General features: G+C 44.5%; 1 protein-coding gene across 1 annotated transcript in view; it reads left to right on the top strand.

Annotated features, from left to right (window-relative positions):
• Positions 1-5,631: 5,631 nt before the first annotated feature.
• ERCC3 (ERCC excision repair 3, TFIIH core complex helicase subunit) overlaps positions 5,632-21,874 on the top strand; it is a 43,922-nt gene continuing 27,679 nt past the window's right edge. The window contains exons 1-7 of the mRNA XM_074966769.1: positions 5,632-5,717; positions 10,289-10,494; positions 13,188-13,424; positions 15,111-15,160; positions 16,827-16,962; positions 17,170-17,328; positions 19,130-19,334. Of these exons, the coding sequence (XP_074822870.1) occupies positions 5,699-5,717; positions 10,289-10,494; positions 13,188-13,424; positions 15,111-15,160; positions 16,827-16,962; positions 17,170-17,328; positions 19,130-19,334 (1,012 nt within the window). The 5' untranslated portion in view covers positions 5,632-5,698. The remainder of the gene's footprint in view (positions 5,718-10,288; positions 10,495-13,187; positions 13,425-15,110; positions 15,161-16,826; positions 16,963-17,169; positions 17,329-19,129; positions 19,335-21,874) is intronic.

The raw sequence follows: 21,874 nt of genomic DNA on the forward strand, positions 1-21,874 counted from the left end.
CGCTAATACTGGTTTAAATCTTGTTGTCATTCATTCTAAAATGTAAATGGTTTGTTAAAACTTGTCTGCCATCTCAGATGTCACACAGTTCATTTAATGGTATATCATTGTAAATAAATGTTGGAGACTTGGATAAGTTTGAAAGTAGGCTTTTTAATTTTCACAATGCTATGGATAAATGTGTAAATTTGCCCTTTTGATCTAATGTACATTTTTATGTAGCTGTTAAATTCTCTATATTTAATCTATCAGTTTCTCTCTGTATATGTTTTTACTCTCAGTTGAATGCTGGGCACAGTTTGTAATGTATACACAAAGGTGTTTTTTTCTATCAATGTTGACTTTTTTGCACATTTTTGAAAATGTTTAATTTGTACACTGATTTAATACTCTGACCAATTGTTGATGGGCGTATGAGAATCAAGTATGTGTGCAATGTACTACTGTTTGGATGTATGTTTTTTATTACTTTTGAGATGTTGCTATCAGTAACTGCACTGCTGTTGCTGCTTTAAATGGAATATCTTGTGTACAAGTGTATTAGCCTATGGTTATATCTTGGTTGAGGAACTCAGGAGTTGAGCATTGCTTACTAGTTCTATAATGTGTCTAACAACTTTCCCAACTTTAAAGTATACTTGTAATTCTGTATATGAACTCTGTGTGTGTGCGCACGCGCGTGTGTACACACACACACACACACACACACACACACACACAAATATCCCAGTTGTCTTATTCCACAGTTTCATTTCTACATTTTTATGAACTTGTTTTTTAAGGGTACTATGTTTAGTTAGAATAATTAAATATATAAAAGCTTTGAGAGATAATTTACTAGATAAATATATTTTCAGCTGGCTGATGTTCAGAAAATATTTTTTTAATTTTGTTTTTAATCATTCAAAATGTATTTGTATTTCCAAAATTGGACATGAATTGTACTTAGAAGTATATTAAAACACTCTGGAGGGACAACAGTGGGATTTCTCTTTAAGACTTTTGTAAAAAACCAAAATGCTAATGTGTCAGTGATACGGAGAAAATCCACTATTGTGAAAAGGGGAAAGCAATCTTTGAATTCTCAGAGCTACTTGAAAAAATGTGAGGGGGGAAAAAATCAATCTTGGAAAAGTCAGATTTTTCCATCTCCTGTTCTTTGTGTTACATTTAATGGTAATGCTTCTCTTTCTTTATCCTTTCCCATTTCTAGTTTTCTGGTATTAGAAAAGATAAAGCATGTTACTATATTGTTGATTGATTGGCGCATGAGATAAGAACATGCTTTAAAAATGTGGCTTACTCCTTTCAGGAATACCAGTCAAACTTTTGACTTCCATTTTGATTAACATTTTTGTGGCTTTAAAAAAAAAAAAATCCTGTATAATGTTTAAAGTGATACCCAAGTAAAAATTCTCATGCTAGGTATACAGTGCACTGTTGAATGTCTCTAAATCCATAGTTTAGGAAAAGAGCCAGTATACTCTGTCAAACAAAGGACCTACTAATTGCCTGGTACGGTGTGGTTTCTTCCACTTTTCGTGCACATTTTGACTTTGTTCCATTCTCAAAATTGTGCTTGTAAAAATGTATAAAAAACTTTTTTGATTTTTTTTTACTTTTTTATGTATTTACCTGTTTTATTTTCTTGCTGGTAAATGGCTTTTATTTTGTTTGGGTTGGGTTTTTTTTGTATCTGATGTAAAAGAAGCCATGTTTATATTTTGTGTTTGACCAATGACTTTGTTTATATGAAATTTATATATTGTTGGTACACATCTTTGTTTAGGTTGATCATGCATGAGGACCTGCAAGAATTAGCACAATGAAAGATTGCTTTTTCTTCCAAATTTTTATTCATTTTTGAAAGGTTATGGTGCAGAGGTTTACTGGATGTAACCTTATGAACTATGGAACGACTATAGATAATGGCACTTTGAGTGTTAATAAAACAAAATATTTATTTCCAATTGTATTTCCCTTCATTTATTTTATATTTTCAAAACAGCAAATTTACACACTTCACATACTACATTTGCCTGCAACACTAGACAAGTCTGTTCAAAGTAAAGCAAAGTATATAACATGGTACAGAAAGCATCTCTCAACATCCATGAGCTAGAATGTTTAAATCTACAAAGGTCCTCTTATAAATGCCAAGATCGTGGAAATAAAAAACGATCACCCTCTCATGCTGTAAAGCAAATGCCTCTGATTTTTGTTATACAGTAAAAACTGGCCTGCATAACTGAGATGGGAACCAGGAGCACAGTGTTCAACTCCTGCTCATGCCGAAAGGAGGTTGTTAGACACGAGTAAGCTCCAGCAGGTAGCTGTCTATGTGAAATACCATCTGCAAGGACACACTCCTGTTGTAGAATGGGGGAAAACCCATCTTTACTAGGTATGTTTTTATTTGACTTCTGGGTATTTCTTTATACAAACAAGGGAATATTCAGGCTATATTCAGAATTGGGGAGGAGAGTCACGCTTTGTTGGAGAGAAATTGCAGATATTCGGCAGCTTTTTGATGTAGTGCAACCTTGTGACTGTCCCAGAGCTTGACAATAAGCATAAAAGTATTTTTAAAATGTAGTCCGTTTGTGACTTATTTATATGACTTAGTTTTAACTGATATTCTCTAAGGCACTGATTCTGCAGTTTTCAATGTATAGGCAGACTACAGCCTGAAGCCCCATTGAAATCAACAGGGCTCTCTATGGGGCTGCAGCAGCATGTCTGTGCATTGTAAATTGCAGGATTGGGACCTGTCACCTAAATTTAACTTTTTTTTGCCTGGAACGATCATTTCTGCAAAAATGCTGAGGGATTTTTCACAACCATACCAGGCAAGGGAGAGACATCATCTGTTCTGAGTTTAAGGAAGTAAGAATGGAGCTGGCTCAAAGTATGCTGTCATTCAGAACTAGAACTTTCGTGTGGAAAAGGGACAACTTTTAAAAATAATTGAGAGCAAAACTAGAGCTCTTTAAGTAATCTTCACTAATATAATGCTTCACATCCTCACACTTCAGTAGAAACAGTAGCTATGTGCCTTACAGTGTTAGACTCAAGGAGCTCAATCTATTTTATAATGGTACCTTTAATATAGCAGACAAAGGTATACAAGATCCAATGGCTTAAAGTTGGCTTAAAGGTCAGACTGGAAATGCATCCGATGAAGTGAGCTGTAGCTCACGAAAGCTTATGCTCAAATAAATGTGTTAGTCTCTAAGGTGCCACAAGTCCTCCTTTTCTTTTTGCGGATACAGACTAACACGGCTGCTACTCTGAAAACTGGAAAGAAGGTGTGAATTTTTAACACTGAGGATGACTAACCACTGGAACAATTTACCAACGGTGGGGGTGAATTCTCTATTGCTGGCCATTTTAAAATCAAGATAAAGTTTTTCTAAAAACATCTGCTGTAAGTCAAACAAGAGCCGTCTCTGGGACGTGCCCTCTGGTGCTTGGTGCTGTACAAAGACGAAAGGCCGCATGGGCTGTACTTGGAAGAGCTTTCAATGGAATGGAATGCACTGAGCATGACTGACATAGGGGCTGGACCTGGGGGTGCTGCTGCATCCCCTGGCTTGAAATGGTTTCCCTCATATTCAGGGTTTACAGTTTGGTTCAATGGCTCTCAGCACCATAAACTATACACCTATACATTGTTCCAGCACCTCGGTGCCTGACAAAATGTGCTGGGGGTGAAGATAACGGAAGTTATCACTAGGGCTGGGGGTGAACAATTTGCACAATGGATGGTTCCCTACTCATTTCAAAGACTTTTTAAAATAGATCTCTGCTGTCCCGTTGAGGGGCTGCAGGGGTGTCTGGGGAGTCCAGGGTGATGCGGGCTGCTGGGGTTTGTACAGGGGCTGACTGGGGGTGATGTGGGCTGCTGGGGTTGGTACAGAGGGTGCTGGGGGGGGGTGTGCAGGCTGCTGTGGTTGGTACAGAGGGTGCTGGGGGGGGTGCCAGAGAAATGGGGGGTGTGGGTTGCTGGGGTTGGGACACGGGCTGCTGGAGGGGTGCCGGGGTTGGGACAGGGGGTGCCGGAGGAATGGGGGGTGCGGGCTGCTGCAGTTGGGACACGGGGTGCTGGGGGAGTGTGTGTGGGGGGAGACGCGGGGAGACGGGGGGCGCCGGGGGAGTGGAGGGGCAGGGGAGGGGGGGAAGACGCAGGCTGCTGGGATAGGGATGGAGACGGGGAAGAGGCGGGCTGCCGGGGTGGGGACGGGGGGCGCCGGGGGAGCGTGGGAGGGGGAGAGGCGGGGTGGGGGTGGGGGTGGGGACGGGGGGTGTCGGGGGAGAGGGGAGATGCAGGCTCCTGGGATAGGGATGGAGACGGGGGAGAGGCGGGCTGCCGGGGTGGGGACAGGGGCTGTCGAGGGAGTGCGGGGGGAGAGGCAGGCTGCCGGGGTGGGGATGGGGATGGGGATGGGGATGGGGATGGGGACGGGGGGTGTCGGGAAAAGGGGGGAGACACAGGCTGCTGGGATAGGGATGGAGATGGGGGGGAGAGGCGGGCTGCCGGGGTGGGGACGGGGGGTGTCGGGGGAGTACGGGGGGAGAGGCGGGCTGCCGGGGTGGGGACGGGGGGCGCCGGGGGAGTGTGGGGGGGAGAGGCGGGCTGCCGGGGTGGGGAAGGGGATGGGGATGTGGGGGAAGGGGGAAGGAGACGTGGGCTGCTGGGGTGGGGATGGGGATGGGAATGGGGGGTGCCCGGGGGGGGGGAGAGGCAGGCTGCCGCGGTGGAGACGGGGGTGTTGGGGGGGGGAGAGGCGGGCTGCCGGGGTGGGGAAGGGGGGGTGTCGGGGGGGGGGGAGACACAGGCTGCTGGGATAGGGATGTGGGGGGGAGAGGCGGGCTGCCGGGGTGGGGGTGGGGATGGGAATGGGGGGTGCCCGGGGGGGGGGAGAGGCAGGCTGCCGCGGTGGAGACGGGGGTGTCGGGGGAGGGGGGGGGAGAGGCGGGCTGCCGGGGTGGGGACGGAGGGTGTCGGGGGGGGGGAGAGGCGGGCTGCCGGGATGGGGACGGGGGGTGTCGGGGGAGTGGGGGGGGAGAGGCGGGCTGCCGGGGTGGAGACGGGGGTGTTGGGGGAGGGGGGGGAGAGGCGGGCTGCCGGGATGGGGACGGGGGGTGTCGGGGGAGTGGGGGGGGAGAGGCGGGCTGCCGGGGTGGAGACGGGGGTGTTGGGGGAGGGGGGGGAGAGGCGGGCTGCCGGGGTGGGGACGGAGGGTGTCGGGGGGGGGGAGAGGCGGGCTGTCGGGGTGGGGACCGGTTTCAGAGTAACAGCCGTGTTAGTCTGTATTCGTAAAAAGAAAAGAAAAGGAGGACTTGTGGCACCTTAGAGATTAACCAGTTTATTTGAGCATGAGCTTTCGTGAGCCACAGCTCACTTCATCGGATGCATAGCATATCGTGGAAACTGCAGGGGCTGTGATGGGGACCGAGGGGGGGAATGTGGGGACCGGGGGGGGGACGATGCGAGGGCGGGTGTCGGCGGATATTTGAGGGGTGCCGGGGGGACAGGGGAGGGGTGCGAGGGGAGGGGCTGTGTGGGGCGGGGGTTGCTAGGTGACAGGCCTCGGGCGGCGCCCCCTCCCGGAAGTGACGCTCGGGCCGGCGCCGGCTGGGCGGGGCCCGCGGTGCTGGTGACGGCGGGCGGGCGGACGCGGACGGGGCCGTGACGATGGGCCGGCGGGAGCGAGGTGAGGACCCCCCCCCGCGCGGTGGCGGCTCCGCCCCCCGCCAGCGCCCCCCAGCCCCCCCCGCGCCCGGTGCGCCCCTTTCCCGCCCCGCCCCGGCCGGGCCGCGGCTCCGTGCGGGACCCGGGGCTTCCCCCCGGCCGGTGGGGACCCGCCGTAGCCGGGGTCCCCCGACGGGCCGCGCAGCCTGCGGGGCGATGGGAGCTGCCCCCGCCCGGCTTCCCCGGGCTCCGGCCGCCGCCAGCCGCAGGGGCCACGTCTGGAAACCGGGCCCTGGAGCTGTAGCTCTTAGACTGGGCGTGTAACAGGCGTGTGCGTGTGGCAGGTGTGTGTGTGCGCGTGCGCGCGCATGTCTGTGTCTGTGTGTACGTGTGGCAGGTGCGTGCGCGTGTCTGTGTCTGCGGGCGCGTGGCAGGTGTGTGCGCGTCTGTGTGTACGTGTGGCAGGTGTGTGTGCGTGTCTGTGTCTGCGGGGCCGCACGGCAGGTGTGTGTGCGCGTGTCTGTGTCTGCGGGGCCGCACGGCAGGTGTGTGTGCGCGTGTCTGTGTCTGCGGGGCCGCACGGCAGGTGTGTGTGCGGGCAACTGTGTGTGTGTGCTCATGGTGGGTGAGTGTGCATGTGTGGCAGGTGCACGTGTGTCTTCTGTGTGGCAGGTGAGTGTGTGCGGGTGCCTGGCATGTGTCTGTGCATGCCTTGCACGTGCGCACCCACGCACCACCTAGCACGAGGGAGCCCCCTTATTGGTGTGCGAGGTTGGTCATTACTGTAGTACACACATTAAATAACCTTGTTGTGCTTGGTGCCCCTGTAACTGATGGTGGGTGTGATTGAAATCCAGGGAGCTAAGAGCCAGTGGGAAAGTTGAGGGATCTCTACTTGTGCAAGCTAAGACCCGATGTAAGCTAATACTTAAGTCCACCTAGTTATGTCACTCATGTGAACAGCGATGTTGTTAAACTGACCTAAGGTCCGGTGTAGACACCACTAGATCAATAGAAGAATTCTCCCCTCAACTTAGCTACCACCTCTGAAGTAGGTGAATTTAGTACAGCAATGGAGAACCCCCTTTCGTGGCTTCCGTAAGTGTCTCTACTACAGTGGCACGACTGCAGCTGTGTTGCTGTAGTGCAGGCATACCCTATGTTCACAAAATAATCTGCATAGAAGGTGACTTTTCCTTTTCCCCACTTCTAAAGTCCTATCTCAAGCCTTCCTGCCAAAGTCTTCCTACATGCAGGTCCCTCTTCATCTGCCAACCAGGAGCTAAACTCATAACAGCCATACTGGGTCAGACCAATGGTCCATCTAGTCCCATCTTCTGACGGTGGCCGGTGCCATATAGTTCAGAAAAAATGAACAGAACAGGGCAATTTCGAGTGATTTAACCCCTGTTGTCCAGTCTCGGCTTCTGGCAGCTGGAAGTTTAGGGACACAACCTCGTTGTATGGGGTTACCTCCCTGACCATCTTGGCTATTAACCATTGATGGACCTATTCTCTGTGAACTTATCTGTTTCTTCTTTGAACGCTGTTATGCTTTTGTCCTTCAAAACATCCCCTGGCAATGAGTTCCACAAGTGGATTGTGCATTGTGTGAAGAAGTACTTCCTTAAGTTTGTTTTAAATATGATGCCTATTAATTTTGGCAGGGGACCCCTAATTCTTGTGTTATGTGAAGGGATGAATAACGCTTCTCTATTTGCTTTCTCCACACCATGGATGATTTTAAAGACTTGTATCATATCCCCCCTTAGTCATCTCTTTTCTAAACTGAACAGCCCCAGTCTTTTTAATCTCTCTTTGTATGGAAGCTGTTTCATACCCCAATCATTTTTATTGCCCTTATCTTTTCTCTGTACCTGTCCCAATTCAAGTGCATCTTTTTAAAAAAAAAAAAAAAAAAAAGATGGGGCAGCCAGAACTGTACACGCTATTCAACGTGTACCACGTATTTATATAGTGGCATTATGTTTTCTGGGGTTTTTTATCTAGCTCTTTCCTATTGGTTCTTACCATTTGGTTAGGTTTTTTGAGTGCTGCTGCACATTGAGCGGATGTTTTCAGGGAACTATCCACAATGACTCCAAAATCTCTTTCTTGAGTTATTATAGCTCATTTAGACCCCATCGTTTTTTATGTGTACTTTGGATTATGTTTTCCAGTGTGCATTACTTTGCATTCATCAGCATTGAATTTCTTCTTCCATCTTGTGACCCACTTACCCAGTTTAGTGAGATCCTGTTGTAACTCTTTGCTGTCTGCTTTGAACTTAACTATCTTGAGTAATTTTGTATCGTCTGCAAACTTTGCCACGTTAGTGTTCACCCCTTTTTCCACACCCGTTATGAACATGTTGAATAGCACAGGTTCCAGTACAGATCCGTTGGGACCCTTTTATTTACCTCTCTATTGTGAAAACTGATGATTTATTCCTAGCCTTTGTTTCCTATCTTTTAACCAGTTACTCATCCATGAGAAAACCTTCCCTTTTATCCCATGACTTGTTACTTTGTTTGAGAGCCTTTGGTGGGAGACCTTGTCAAAGACTTTCTGAAAATCCAAGTACACTATATCCACTGGATCGTTCTTGTCCATGTGTCTGTTTAACCCCCTCAAAGAATTGTAGTAGATGTGGAGGCATGATTTCCCTTTACAAAAGCTGTGTTGACTTTTCCCCCAACAAATTATGTTTGTCTATGTGTCTTATAATTCTGTAATTTACAATAGTTTCAACCAATTTACCTGGTACTGTAGTTAAGTTTATTGGCCTGTAATTGCCAGGATAGCCTCTGGAGCCTCTTTTAAACGTCGTTGTTACATTAGTTACCCTTCGGTCATCTGATACAGAGGCTGATTTAAGTGATAGGTTACATACCACAGTTAGTAATTCTGCAATTACATATTTGAGTTCCTTCAGAACTCTTGGGTGAATGTCATCTGGTCCTGGTGACTTTTTTCCAAAACCTCCTGTACCGGCACCTCCGTCTGAGACAGTTTTTTAGATTTGTCATCTAAAAAAGAAGGCTCAGATGTGGGAATCTCCCCCTCATCCTCTGTTGTGCAAATAATTCATTTAGCTTCTCCACAACAGCCTTGTCTTCCTTGAGTGCTCCTTTAGCACCTCTAACGTCCAGTGACCCCACTGATTGTTTGGCAGGCTTTCTGCTTCGGGTGTACTTAAAAAGTATTTTTGCTGTTAGTTTTTCTGTTTCCTGCTAGTTGCTCTTCAGATTCTTTCTTGGCCTGCCTGCCTTGTACTTCAACGCTTGACTTGCCAGAGTTTATGCTCCTTTCTGACTCCTCACTAGAATTTGACTTCCTATTGTTAAAGGATGTCTTTTTGCATCTAACCAACTCTTTTTTGTTTAGCCATGGTGGCTTTTTTTTGATCCTTTTACTTTTATTTTTATATTTGGCATATAGCTTTAGTTTGAATCTCTATTATGGTATTTTTAAATAGTAAAGGAGTACTTGTGGCACCTTAGAGACTAACAAATTTATTTGAGCATAAGCTTTCGTGAGCTACAGCTCACTTCATCGGATGCATTCAGTGGAAAATACAGTAGGGAGATTTATATGCATCCGATGAAGTGAGCTGTAGCTCACGAAAGCTTATGCTCAAATAAATTTGTTAGTCTCAAAGGAGTACTTGTGGCACCTTATCTTTTTGCGAATACAGACTAATACGGCTGCTACTCTGAAACTTTTTAAATAGTGTCCATGCAGTTTGCAGGCATTTCTCCCTTGTGACGGTTCCTTTTAATTTCCATTTAACTAGCTTCCTCATTTTTGTGTAGTTCTCCTTTTTGAAGTTAAATGCTTCTGTAGTGCAGTTCTTTGGCATTTTCCCCCAATTAAGGATGTTTAATTTCATTACATTATGGTTGCTATTACTGAGCGGTTCAGCTATATTGAGGATGAACAGAACCAGATCCTGTGTTCTACTTAAGACTAAATCAAGAATTGCCTCTCTTCTTGTGGGTTCCGGGACAAGCTGCTCCAAAAAGCAGTCATTTAATATGTCTAGAAATTTTGTCTCTGCATCCCTCCCTGAGGTGACACATTCCCAGTTAGTATGAGGATAGTTGAAATCCCCCATGAAACTGCATTTTCTACCTTGTAGGCTACCTAATCTCCCTGAGCTTTTCACAATCACCATCCTGGTCAGGTGGTCAGTAGTATATACCTACTGCTATAGTCTTATTATTCAAGCTTGGGATTTCTATCCATAGACATTCTGTGGTACAGTTTGATTCATTTAAGATCTTTATTTGACTCTATGCTTTCTTTCACATGTAGTGTCACGCCCTCACCAGTACGATCTGTCGTTCCATATATTTTGTACCCTGGTATTACTGGGTCTCCTTGATTATCCTCATTCCACCAAGTTTCCGTGATGCCTATCCTATCAATAACCTCCCAGCAAGAATCTCTTAATGTAGGTTTTTGGTTTTTTTAAATAGATGTCTGACTCACTTGGCTATAGATCTGGACAGTGGCTTGTCTTCTTGATGGACCTTAACTGATCAAGTTGTAGATAAATTTATATTTTAATTTTTGTGACTTTGTTTTCAGATAAGAAGAAATCCAAGAAACGTCATTACGATGATGACGACGATGACGACGATGAAACTCCTGGTAGAGAGTCTCAAGAAGCTGTTCCATCTGCAGCCGGGAAGCAAGTGGAAGAGTCTGGGATCAAAGTGGATGAGTATGGAGCAAAAGACTACAGACTCCAGATGCTTCTAAAGGGTGATCATTCTTCACGTCCACTCTGGGTGGTAAGTCCCATCAAACAGCTTTGTAAAAGACTTCTTTTGTTTGTGGCAAATAACAAAGGAGAATGAAGTGTAGTACTGTGCAGTGAGTTTGAATTAGGTAGACTTAGAAAGGGACACTGTGAGGAGGAAGATTTTGCATAAGACCCAACAATATGGACAAATGCTGTGCAAATCATAGCTAGTGAGACGGTCTGTGCCCTAGATTGCTAACAACGGACATAGGACAGGATGCATTGGAGATCTAGAGGAGGGATTCATGTTATCTTGGCAAATACCTTTCTCTGTAATATGGTACAAGTGAGGTTTGAGGTAAAAGGTTAAAACTGGAAGGCCCCATCAATATTTTTTCCCCAGAGAAAAGCTGGGAATGCAGGAGGATTTGTAGCCATTTCAAAATATGCTTCACTTACTGCTATCTAGTAGAGAGGCATAGTGAGGGGGAAAAAACAAAAACGTATCATGTGTCTCCAGGTAGACAGAAACCTTGGTGTGAGTTTGCCCATGTAAAACATTCTGAGCAAACTTTAAAGTTTTGGTACAGTCCTAGTTTAGAATGGCATGAGAGGATGGCAGAGGTGCTTAATGACTTATTTGTTTCAGTTTTCACCAAGAAGGTTGGTGGCGATTGGATGTCTAACATAGTGAAAGACAGTGAAAATGAGGTAGGATCGGAGTCTAAAATAGGGAAAGAACAAGTAAAAAGTTACTTAAACAAGTTAGATGTCTTCAAATTACCAAGGCCTGATGAAATGCATCCTAGAATGCTCCAGGAGCTGACTGAGGAGATATTGAGCCATTAGCAATTATCTTTGAAAAGTCATGGAAGACGGGAGACATTCCAGGAGACAGGAAAAGGGCAAATATAGTGTCCATATATAAAAAGGAAAATAAGGACAACCCAGGATATTACAGACCAGTCAGCTTAACTTCTGTACCTGGAAAGATAATGGAGCCTTGTGGATAGGGGGAAAGCGGTAGATGTGGTATATCTTGACTTTAGTAAGGCTTTTGATACTGTCTCGTATGACCTTCTCATAAACAAATAGGGAAATGCAATCTATCTGGAACTACTATAAGGTGGGTGCATAACTGGTTGGAAAATCGTTCCCAGAGAGTAATCATCAGTGGTTCATAGTTATGCTAGAAGGGCATAACGAGTGGGGTCCAGCAGGGATCGGTTCTGGGTCTAGTTGTGTTCAGTATCTTCATCGGTGATTTAGATAATGGCATAGAGAGTACACTTATAAAGTTTGCGGCAATACCAAGCTGGGAGGGGTTGCAAGTTCTTTGGAGGGTAGGATTAAAATTCAGAATGATCTGGAGAAATGGTCTGAAGTAAATAGGATGAAATTCAATAAGGACAAATGCAAAGTACTCCAGTTAGGAAGGAACAATTAGTTGCACACATACAAAATGGGAAATGACTGCCTAGGAAGGAGTACTGCAGAAAGGGATCTCGGGGTCATAGTGGATCACAAGCTAACTATGAGTCAACAGTGTAACACTTGTGACAGACCCAGACCAGTGGGGTACAGGAGTCTGGTAGAAGGCAAATATACTGGCCACTGGATGAATAGTTTTCTGTTCCCTGAATGACCAGAGCAGGGGCTGTGCTAGAGCAATCAGGAATGTGCAAGGACCAATTAAGACAGGCAAGCTAATTAAGACACCTGGAGCTAATTAAGAACTTACTAGAATCAGTTATGGCAGGCAGGCTAATCAGGACACCTGGTTTAAAAAGGCCCTCCCATCAGTTAGTGGAGGGTGTGCAAGGAGCAGGGAGTGAGAAGGCATGCTGCTGGTTTATCAAAACCGATTTTAGTTTTAAAACTGATTTATTAAGCGAAGGTACTATGATCTGTAGTTAGCGAATTGAACTGATTGTTTCTGGTCACCATGTCCTTCAAGCCTTTAGAACTAGTAGATCTCATCCCAGTTTTTATTCATAGACTGGAAGACGATAACAAGCTTTCTTGCTTTTTCAGCTCCCATTGGTCTCTTAATTTTGAAAGAACTAGTCATTGAACTGAACTAGTTGCATGAACTGAACTAGTTGCATGAACTGAAACGAAGAAAATATTCGCTCTGCTATTGCTGTCCAAAACTGGCTTAACACTTCAGCAAACTATGGCCCAGATGCTTAGCCAGTGACTTCCACCAGTTCAGTGGTTGGATTTTCTTAAGAAGTTGGCAGCAAACATGTTGTTTGTTGTGTTTCATTAAATGATTTTAACAGATTATGATTGGTTTAGGCCTTAACATAAATTGCCAATTTTAAATAGGTTTATTATTTTAACAATAAACCTGTATTTAATTTTAAAAGATCTGACTTTTTAAACCATCAATTGTATTCACCCTGTTACAGCCTATTTTTAAAAAGCTTTTTTCTCTCACTTGATGGTCTGATGGGAAAATTGGTAATCGTGAAACTGATTAGATGAACCTCAAGATGGCCTCGAGTTTTTTGCGGACTTATTTTGTTTGCGTCTTGAATGTCAGATTAGTTTTCTTCCATATGTGGCTCTCACCCTGAAACAGCAGCACCTTTTCCATGCCCCATGACATACTGTCCATTAAATAATAATGGTCCCTTTGCATCGTGTGTCCTTAATCCTAGTAGTAGAGAGGGCTTTCTACCTTTCTCACACGACCTCATTATTTCTTTAACCCATTTTTCCTTTTCTGTTTTCTAGGCTCCTGATGGCCATGTTTTCCTGGAAGCCTTTTCTCCTGTTTACAAATATGCCCAGGATTTTCTGGTTGCTATTGCTGAACCTGTGTGCAGGCCAACCCATGTACACGAATATAAACTCACTGCTTACTCGCTTTATGCTGCTGTCAGTGTTGGTTTACAGACAAGTGACATCACTGAATATTTGCAAAAGCTGAGCAAGACTGGTGTCCCAGATGGAATAATTCAGTTTATCAAGGTAAGATCGTTTCAATGGAGAGTCATTCTCCATTGTCTTTTTATGTCTCTAATACTCCTGTTCTCTTCTATTACTCGGTTTCAGAATTCAGGGAAGCACGCTCTTCATCCTGTCTTCTTCCTTTACCCTTAGGATAGCATCAGAAACATAGCTTTCAGGCTGTGACAGATTGGAACTGGACATCAAAATTGCATATTTCTGATTGATTTCTCCATGCAACATGTATGCATATCCTAAATACTGAAAATACCTTATAAATAGGTTTGACCCACAAACAGAAAATTTCATGTAAATGTCTGATCTTGTAACCATTGTTCATGTAAATAATTTAACTGGCGTCAGTAAGTGCTGCAGCATCTGGCCCCAAATTTGGAATCACCCCTGCTATATGCGTTAAAATGTCACATTGTCAAAAGGTACAAACCTGCACTATAGAACAGTGTCTGAGTTGCTTACGTTTTTTTGCATTTAATAGTAAGTTAATGCATAGTTGAGATTGCTCTATTAAAATCAAAGTCAGAAATGCCAAAGTCAAGGTTCCAAAAGATGTATTAACACACCTGTGTTGTGCATCCTGTATGTTTTTTTGAATGTATTTTTTATATTAACAGAAATACAGTAATCTACACATTTAGCCATAAAAGTAGTGTAGAAAACACACTCTTAATCAGGAATTAGGAACTAAATCTTATTATTTTTGATAGAAAGTATTCCATAGAATATTCAAGCTGTGCAGTGTGGCAGAGTTAACATTGCTATAAGAATCTTAATTTAACTGAGCAATCATAGCTTTGCATTAAGGAAACGTAGTTATTGCATAATAATGGAAACTAATATACATTGGTTGGCGGGAGGCAGTTCTCTGAAAATGATAAAAATGTAATTTATTTTAAGCCAAGAAAAGCATATGCTCCTTAGAGAGGATTGTGCCTTTCAACCTTAGCAAGTAGCAGGGGCTGTCTTTTTCGTTCATCTAGCACACCAGGGTCCTCGTCCTTGAATTGTACTCCTAAGTGCTATGATAATACAAATAAAAACTATTGTGGACATTGCCAAGCACCTGTTGTAACCAGTCTTGTTATCAGCAAATAGCTATAACCTGTCTGGGTCCTCCAGGTCTCTCTGCATATGGATTGTGAGGTGCAGAAGCATGTGAGAGACACCATGGCGTAGCCCTAAATATTTGTGAACAAGCTGCCATTTGGACAGATATTACCAAAGATTCCAGACTTGACAATGGGACTGTTGTCCTGGAGTCTCTGACACTATATTGCGGGATAGATGAGTTCCCATCTCTTCTATATTCAGGGGAGGAATTGCTCCGATGTTTCAAAGCATCCAGTTCTTAATGGTAACGAAGACCATTTTTTTTTTATATATAATCCATAATAGGTTGTGAAACCTCTTGAAGACCTCTCGTCTTTGATGCCCATCTATTTTGCAGCAGCTCTCAGCAGTCCTGTGCGTGTAGAGTTGACTGATTTCAGTTCTCCCTTATACTTCCCATTTGTTCTGACTCTTATTGATCCTGTACTAGTCTTGGTGAACCATTCTGGTTACGCAGCAAAGGTTGTGTGTCTGTATTTTTGTATACACACACAAAAGTTGTGTCATTAAATCAGCCACTGCTTTATTATGCTGAATCTGAATTGCTTGTTCCTAATGGATGTTCTTGTCTGTTTGTAGCTGTGTACTGTCAGCTATGGAAAGGTAAAGCTAGTGCTGAAACACAACAGGTAAGCAGCTTTTCTCTTTTGTGTGGTGTGTGTGTGGAGGGGGGGTGGGAGGGAATATCAATTTTTTTTTTTATTCCCCCTGCTTGCAGTACTTTAGTATAGTAGTTATTTGCTTTAAGTTTGACTGTTCTGGGTTCGCTCTAGTGGTGATCATTGTGTTAGCATGGGTATGCTTTGTTTGTTTGTGTTTTTTTTTTTTTAGAAAGATTCTTCAAACCAAAAGCGCTGATTTACATTAATTGACTGGTCAATCAATGGTCTCAGACTGCTGAGCTGACGATGTTTGTTTTACTGCGGTAGATTGTCTTACTGCGGGAAGTGGCGCGGGCCGCGTAGGACACGCTGGCTGCCACTTCCCGCGGCTCCCATTGGCCAGGAACGGTGAACCGCGGCCACTGGAAGATGCAGGCAGCCTTGCAAATGTAAACAAACTGTCTGGCGGCCCGCCAGCGGATGACCCTGACGGACTGTGTGCAGGCCGCAGGTTGCCCACCACTGGCCTAGATGATCTAAATGGTCCCTTTTAGCCTTAAAATTTATCCTGCGTATGAGGAAACCAAGGGTCAGAGGGGAAGTGGCATGCCTGAGATGCCCCAGCTTGTCAGTGGCTGAGCCAGGAATAGAACCCAGGACTCCTGACTCCCGGTGCCCTCTCGCCTCCCTTTTAACTTGCCCTTTTGGGTAAAACAGAAATCCACCAACCTGTGGAACTCTTTGCCAGAAGATGTTGTGAAGGCCAAGACTCAGGATTCAAAAAAGGATTAAAAAAAGAACTAGATAAATTCATGGAGGATAGGTCCATCAATGGCTATTATCCAGGATGGGCAGGGATTGTGTCCCTAGCCTCTGTTTGTGAGAAGCTGGGAATGGGCAACAGGGGATGGATCACTTGATGATTCCCTGTTCTGTTCATTCCCTCTGGAGCACCTGGCATTGGCTGCTGTCGGAAGACAGGATACTGGGCTAGATGGACCTTTGGTCTGACCCAGTGTGGCCGTTCTTATGTTCAATACTAGCACACTCTTTTTATAGCAGTTTTTAGGAGTCCTCCCTGAACCACCACCTGCTTCTCCAGTTCAAACTTTTTTCAGCTTCTGTAGGCTCACATTTTAATGAGACTCTCCAACGAGCATCTTTATTGGCAAGCTTCAAGGGGAAGAAACACTCCTAGGGCTTGCAGAATGAGGTTTTCATAGCTTCTGCCTTATACTAAGGGCTCAGGCAGCTCACTCTGTGTACTCGGATTGCTTTCCTGGCCCCACCCCAAAGGCGGCTTCAAAAGAATTGCCTCCTTTTAGAGATGATGGACGGTGAAGTGGGGAGCTTTTCAGGGTTATCTAAATGGTGCTTGTGGAGTCTTTCTAGTCTTATCTAAGTTTTGAAATGGATTATTCAAGCAAGGGAATCTTTAGCAGCTAAATATTTGCTGTGAGGATGTCTGTGAAAAGTTCTCTGTAGTAGCAACAATTGTTTTAACCCTCATACGCACAAGCGATGGCAAAGATGCTAGAGCTTGAGTGACTCCATCTGGAATCACTGTCAGGTAGATTGAAACGCCAGTGCCCGTGTCGCAGTAGGTGCTCAGACAGATTCTCTGATTGGTATAACATGCTTTAAACTTTGTTGGGAGCTGCTTGTCTAGTTCTCGTTTGTTCTTTCCATCTAGGTATTTTGTAGAAAGCACCCACCCTGAAGTCATCCAGCAGCTTCTTCAGGACCACGTCATCAAAGAGTGTCGGCTGAGAAACGCTGAGGGAGAAGAAACCGAGCTCATCACAGAGACATTCACGAGCAAATCAGCAGTACGTTGGGATCGAGGGTCATCTTCTAAAATGCTGGATTCCTCTTTGTGAGGCTGTACATACTGTTGAATATCTGCAGTGGTTATCATTGCATACTTCCTTCTGTTGTAAACATTGCACATGCTCTGTGCTTCATTAATGAACCATTGCTCAGCGAGAATCTCTAATGGCGTCTTTTAAATTCCTGTTTTAAATTAAATGTTTCAGATTTCCAAATCCAGTGACGGAGGTCCTTCAACATCGCAAGGGACAGATGCTCAGAATAAATCGGATGTCCCGGCCGACTTATTTGAGTTTTACGAGCAGATGGACAAAGATGAGGAGGAGGAGGAAGAAACACAGACTGTATCTTTTGAAGTCAAGCAGGTAAATGTCTGTTAACCGCTTGGCACCCATGGTCATAGTGAGTCCCACTGCAGGCAATTGGATGTGGGGTTGCTAAATACCATATTCTAAGGCTTTTCTATCGGGGAGGCCCTCTGAGCCACAAAGACTTCTTCCCTCACCTCTGAAAGTCCCACATCACAGATTCTTCCTCTCCAGCCTGGTGGGAGGGACTAGACACTGCCCCTTCCCTGGCTGACGCGTGAGTGATGTTGACAGGCTACAGGGCAGTTGCTAGGGTATATGGGGGGCTCCCTTTCTGCAGGATTGAATGTGCTTCCTCATGTGGACTGTTATGCTGACCAAACCTGAGTGAGATAATTACTTGAAAATATTAATGTAGTCTGAAGGCAGATTCTAAATCCACCCGGATGCTTTGGGTGACTTCACATCTCCTTCCAGCCCCAGCAGCTTCTGGCAACTGTGAGAGACTGTTCTTAAATTTACCTTGTCTGCTTGATCTTGTTGGCTGTTAACCTACACTATTCAGCAAAAGTTAATGTGGCTTGCATACATGTCCCATATGTTTGAGGAGCTTGGTAAGTAAGATCTTGTGGACTTTTCTTTGGTGCTCATTGTTGTAATGTCTGAGCACGTCACAAATACTAGTGAATTTGGCTACAATTTTCAGAGGAGCCTATGGAAGTTAAAAGGGAGTTGCATGCTTAACTCCCTTGGGCACATTTGAAAATCCCAACCTCAATCCTCAAAAACCCCAATCTTGTGTGAAGTAGAGATCATTGTTTCTTCCCTCATGCAGATGGGGAGCTGAGGTCCCAGGAGCTTAAGCGACTGGCCCAAGGACAAAGTTCACGAGTTCCACTCTAGTGCCTTAGCTACAATACTATTCTTACTCCTTATGCAAACCTGGCCTATGTAAAGAGATACACTGTTCTTATTTGCGGGTGTGGAACCTTTAATGTTACTGCTTCTGTTAAGTCATTTCTGTTAAGTGCCTTCGCCATCCCAGCAGTGTGTAATTAGTGAGGTGTGAGATCATGTAGGGGTCTGAATCAGAGTTTGTTTCTTTCAGTGTTTTGTCTAAATCTCTTGGATTATAAAATCTTTGGACAAAGATGCTTTTTATATTTGTCATGTACAGAATGGAACATATCGGTGCTTAACAGGTAGCAGGTGCTGCATATGAATTGACTTATTAGATCAGATGTATTTATGAGGCTTTTTTGTGAATTTTCTGTCATTTTATCCTAGACTTGGCAAGTCTTTTGTTGCCTTATAGGAAACATAAAGACAATCGGCAGGCTATTCAGGTCATTTTTTCAGTGTCTCAGATAGCAATTAAATGCAACATGCTTTTGTGGTAGAGTAACTGTTACTGCAGAGCGAAGATTTCTCAGTCACCTGTATAGCTTCTGTGGACCTTCAGTTACAAAACAGTGACCAGAGATGCTGTATTTTGAATTGTTTGTGTTCAAAATGTTGATCTGTCAATAGTCCTATAAAGGACATTATCAGGGGCTTTCCCTACAGAAAAACACCTTTTCAGAGATTTGAATATCTCACTTTTTTCCATTTGTCAACAATTTCCCCCCTTTGTTTCTAATATACAATAATACTTAAATTGTTCTGTTTTCTGCTTTGATCACCAGCAAAGTTCTGAGAATAGGTTTTAACTCCTGCTGTTACAGAGCAAGCAAAGGGTGTAAAAGAACGATTAACTTGCCTTTATACAGCTAGGGTATATAAACTGGTGACTTTAAAAAATCCTCAGCAGGTTTCAGAAATTTAGAATATGCTGTTAGAAGCTTTGTTTCCTTTCTAGGAAATGATTGAAGAGCTTCAGAAGCGTTGCATCCACTTGGAGTACCCCTTGCTGGCAGAGTATGATTTCAGAAATGATTCAGTGAATCCTGACATTAATATTGACCTGAAGCCCACAGCAGTTCTCAGACCTTACCAGGAGAAAAGTCTAAGGAAGATGTTTGGGAATGGGCGTGCTAGATCTGGTGTTATTGTCCTGCCATGTGGTAAGTAGTTGGATTTTGACTTAGTTGAAGTAAGGCCTTACACGCAACTTGATGGCATTTCTCTGTTTGTAGCCAATTTTTGACTGCCACAGCTGATCAGTTCCAGAGAGTTTCAGGGAATGTTCTGGGCATAACCCTTGCGGGGGGACAGAGCTCCTGGCATCTGGTTAGCAGATAGGTCTGCAAATATCTGCAGATCAAAGAACCAGCTGCTGGCAGCCATTAACACCTTCCAGTGTAACAATACCGCCCCCCCCCCATCTCATTTCTTTTGCTTGTGCCAATAGAGTTTTAAAATGTTGACACCATAAATGATTTATCTTCCAAATAGAAAGAAAAGAAATAAGAATGATGGCAAAGCAGGAAATGTAAGAACAGCCATACTGGGTCAGACCAATGGTCCTTCTAGCTCAGTATCCTGTCTTCTGACAGTGGCCAATGCCAGGTGCTTCCAAGGGAAGGCAGAGAACAGAGCAATCATCAAGTGATTCATTCCCTGTGTCCACTCCCAGCTTCTGGCAGTCAGAGGCTAGGGACACCCAGAGCATGGGGTTGTACCACTGACCATCTTGGCTAATAGCCATTGATAGACCTGTCCTCTGTGAATTTCTGATTGTTTTTTGAACACTGCTGTAGTTTTGACCTTCACAATTCCCCAGGCAACGAATTCCACAGGTTGACTGTGTCATGTGAAGAACTATTTCGTTTTGTTTGTTTTAAACCTGCTGCCTATTAATTTCATCACATGCCCCCTGGTTCTTGTGTTACGTGAAAGGAATAAATAACACTTTCTTATTCATTTTTTTCCACACCAGTCAAGCTTTTATCGACCTCAATTACATTCCCTCTTAGTCGTCGCTTTTCCAAGCTGAAAAGTCCCCGTCTTTTTCATCTCTCCTTGTATGGAAGCTGTTCCATACCCTTAATCATTTCCATTGCACTTCTCTGTACCTTTCTCCATTTCTAATATTTTTTTTGAGATAGGGTGACCAGAACTGCACGCACTGTTCAAGGTGCATGGATTTATTTATTTATACCATGGATTTATATAACGGCACTATGATATTTTGTGTCTTATTATCGATCCCTTTCCTAATGGTTCCTAACATTGTTAGCTTTTTTGACTACTGCTGCTGCGCACTGAGCAGATGTTTTCCGAGAACTATCCACGATGACTCTACGATCTCTCTCTTGAGTAGTAACAACTAAATTAGACCCCATTTTGTATGTAGAGTTGGGATTGTTTTCCAATGTGCATTACTTTGCATTTATCAACATTGAATTTCATCTGCCATTTTGCAAAAAGAACAGGAGTACTTGTGGCACCTTAGAGACTAACAAATGCATCCGATGAAGTGAGCTGTAGCTCACAAAAGCTTATGCTCAAATAAATTTGTTAGTCTCAAAGGTGCCACAAGTACTCCTGTTCTTTTTGCGAATACAGACTAACACGGCTGCTACTCTGAAATCTGCCATTTTGTCGCTCAGTCACCCAGTTTAGTGAGATACTTTTGTAACCCTTTGTTTTGGACTTGACTATCTTGAGTAATTTTGTATCATCTGCAAATTTTGCCACCTCACTGTTTACCCCTTTTTCCAGATCATTTATGAATATGTTGAATAGGACTGGGCCCAGTACAGACCCCTGGGGGACACCACTATTTACATCTCTCCATTCTGAAAACTGACCATTTATTCCTACCCTTTGTTTTCCTGTCTTTTAACCAGTTAGCGATCCATGAGCGTCTGGGAGTACACAGAGCCCTGGCACGATGGAGGGGGTGGGTGGGAAACTGCCAGGGAGCCTCTGAAATAGATGGGGATGGCAGTGGGCGACAGAGGATGGATCACTTGATGATTACCTGTTCTGTTCATTCCCTCTGGGGCACCTGGCATTGGCCACTGTCGGCAGACAGGATCCTGGGCCAGATGGACCTTTGGTCTGACCCAGTCTGGCCGTTCTTATGAGAGTGGCACAACGGGAGCTTGTAGGGGTGGGGAATAGAGGAATGCAATGAGCCCCTGGTGTGCAATGGGCTCAGCCTATAGAAGCAACAAAGACCCACTCAGTAACTAGCAGCTTGCTGAAGCCATCTGGTCTAATTTAAAGGCTTGTCGACACGTACAGCTGTGCCGCTGTAGTGCTTTAGTGAAGACGGTTCTACGCTGGCAGGAGAGCTGCTCCCTTTGGTGTAGTTAATCCATCTCCATGAGAGGCAGTAGCTCTGTCGACAGGAGAAGCTGTCTCATCAACATAGCGCTGCCTACCCAGGGGTTAGGTCGCTGTAACTAGGGGAGTGGATTTTTCACACCCCTGAGCAACGTCATTCTACCAGTGTAGGCTTGTAGTGTAGACCTGGCCTAAGTTTTGGAACAAAGAAACTATTCAAAGCAGTTCATTTTGCTGCAAAGAGAACATTAATTGCAGTGATTTTGCTGAGATTTTTCATAAGTGTATGACAAGCAGCAAACACAGATGTGTGGTTTCATATGCTAATATGTAAAGGCTGCTGCTTCTATTCTAGTCTTGAAGCAGTGGC

This window comes from Natator depressus, chromosome 11 (assembly GCF_965152275.1).
Source record: "Natator depressus isolate rNatDep1 chromosome 11, rNatDep2.hap1, whole genome shotgun sequence".
Lineage (NCBI taxonomy): Eukaryota > Metazoa > Chordata > Testudines > Cheloniidae > Natator > Natator depressus.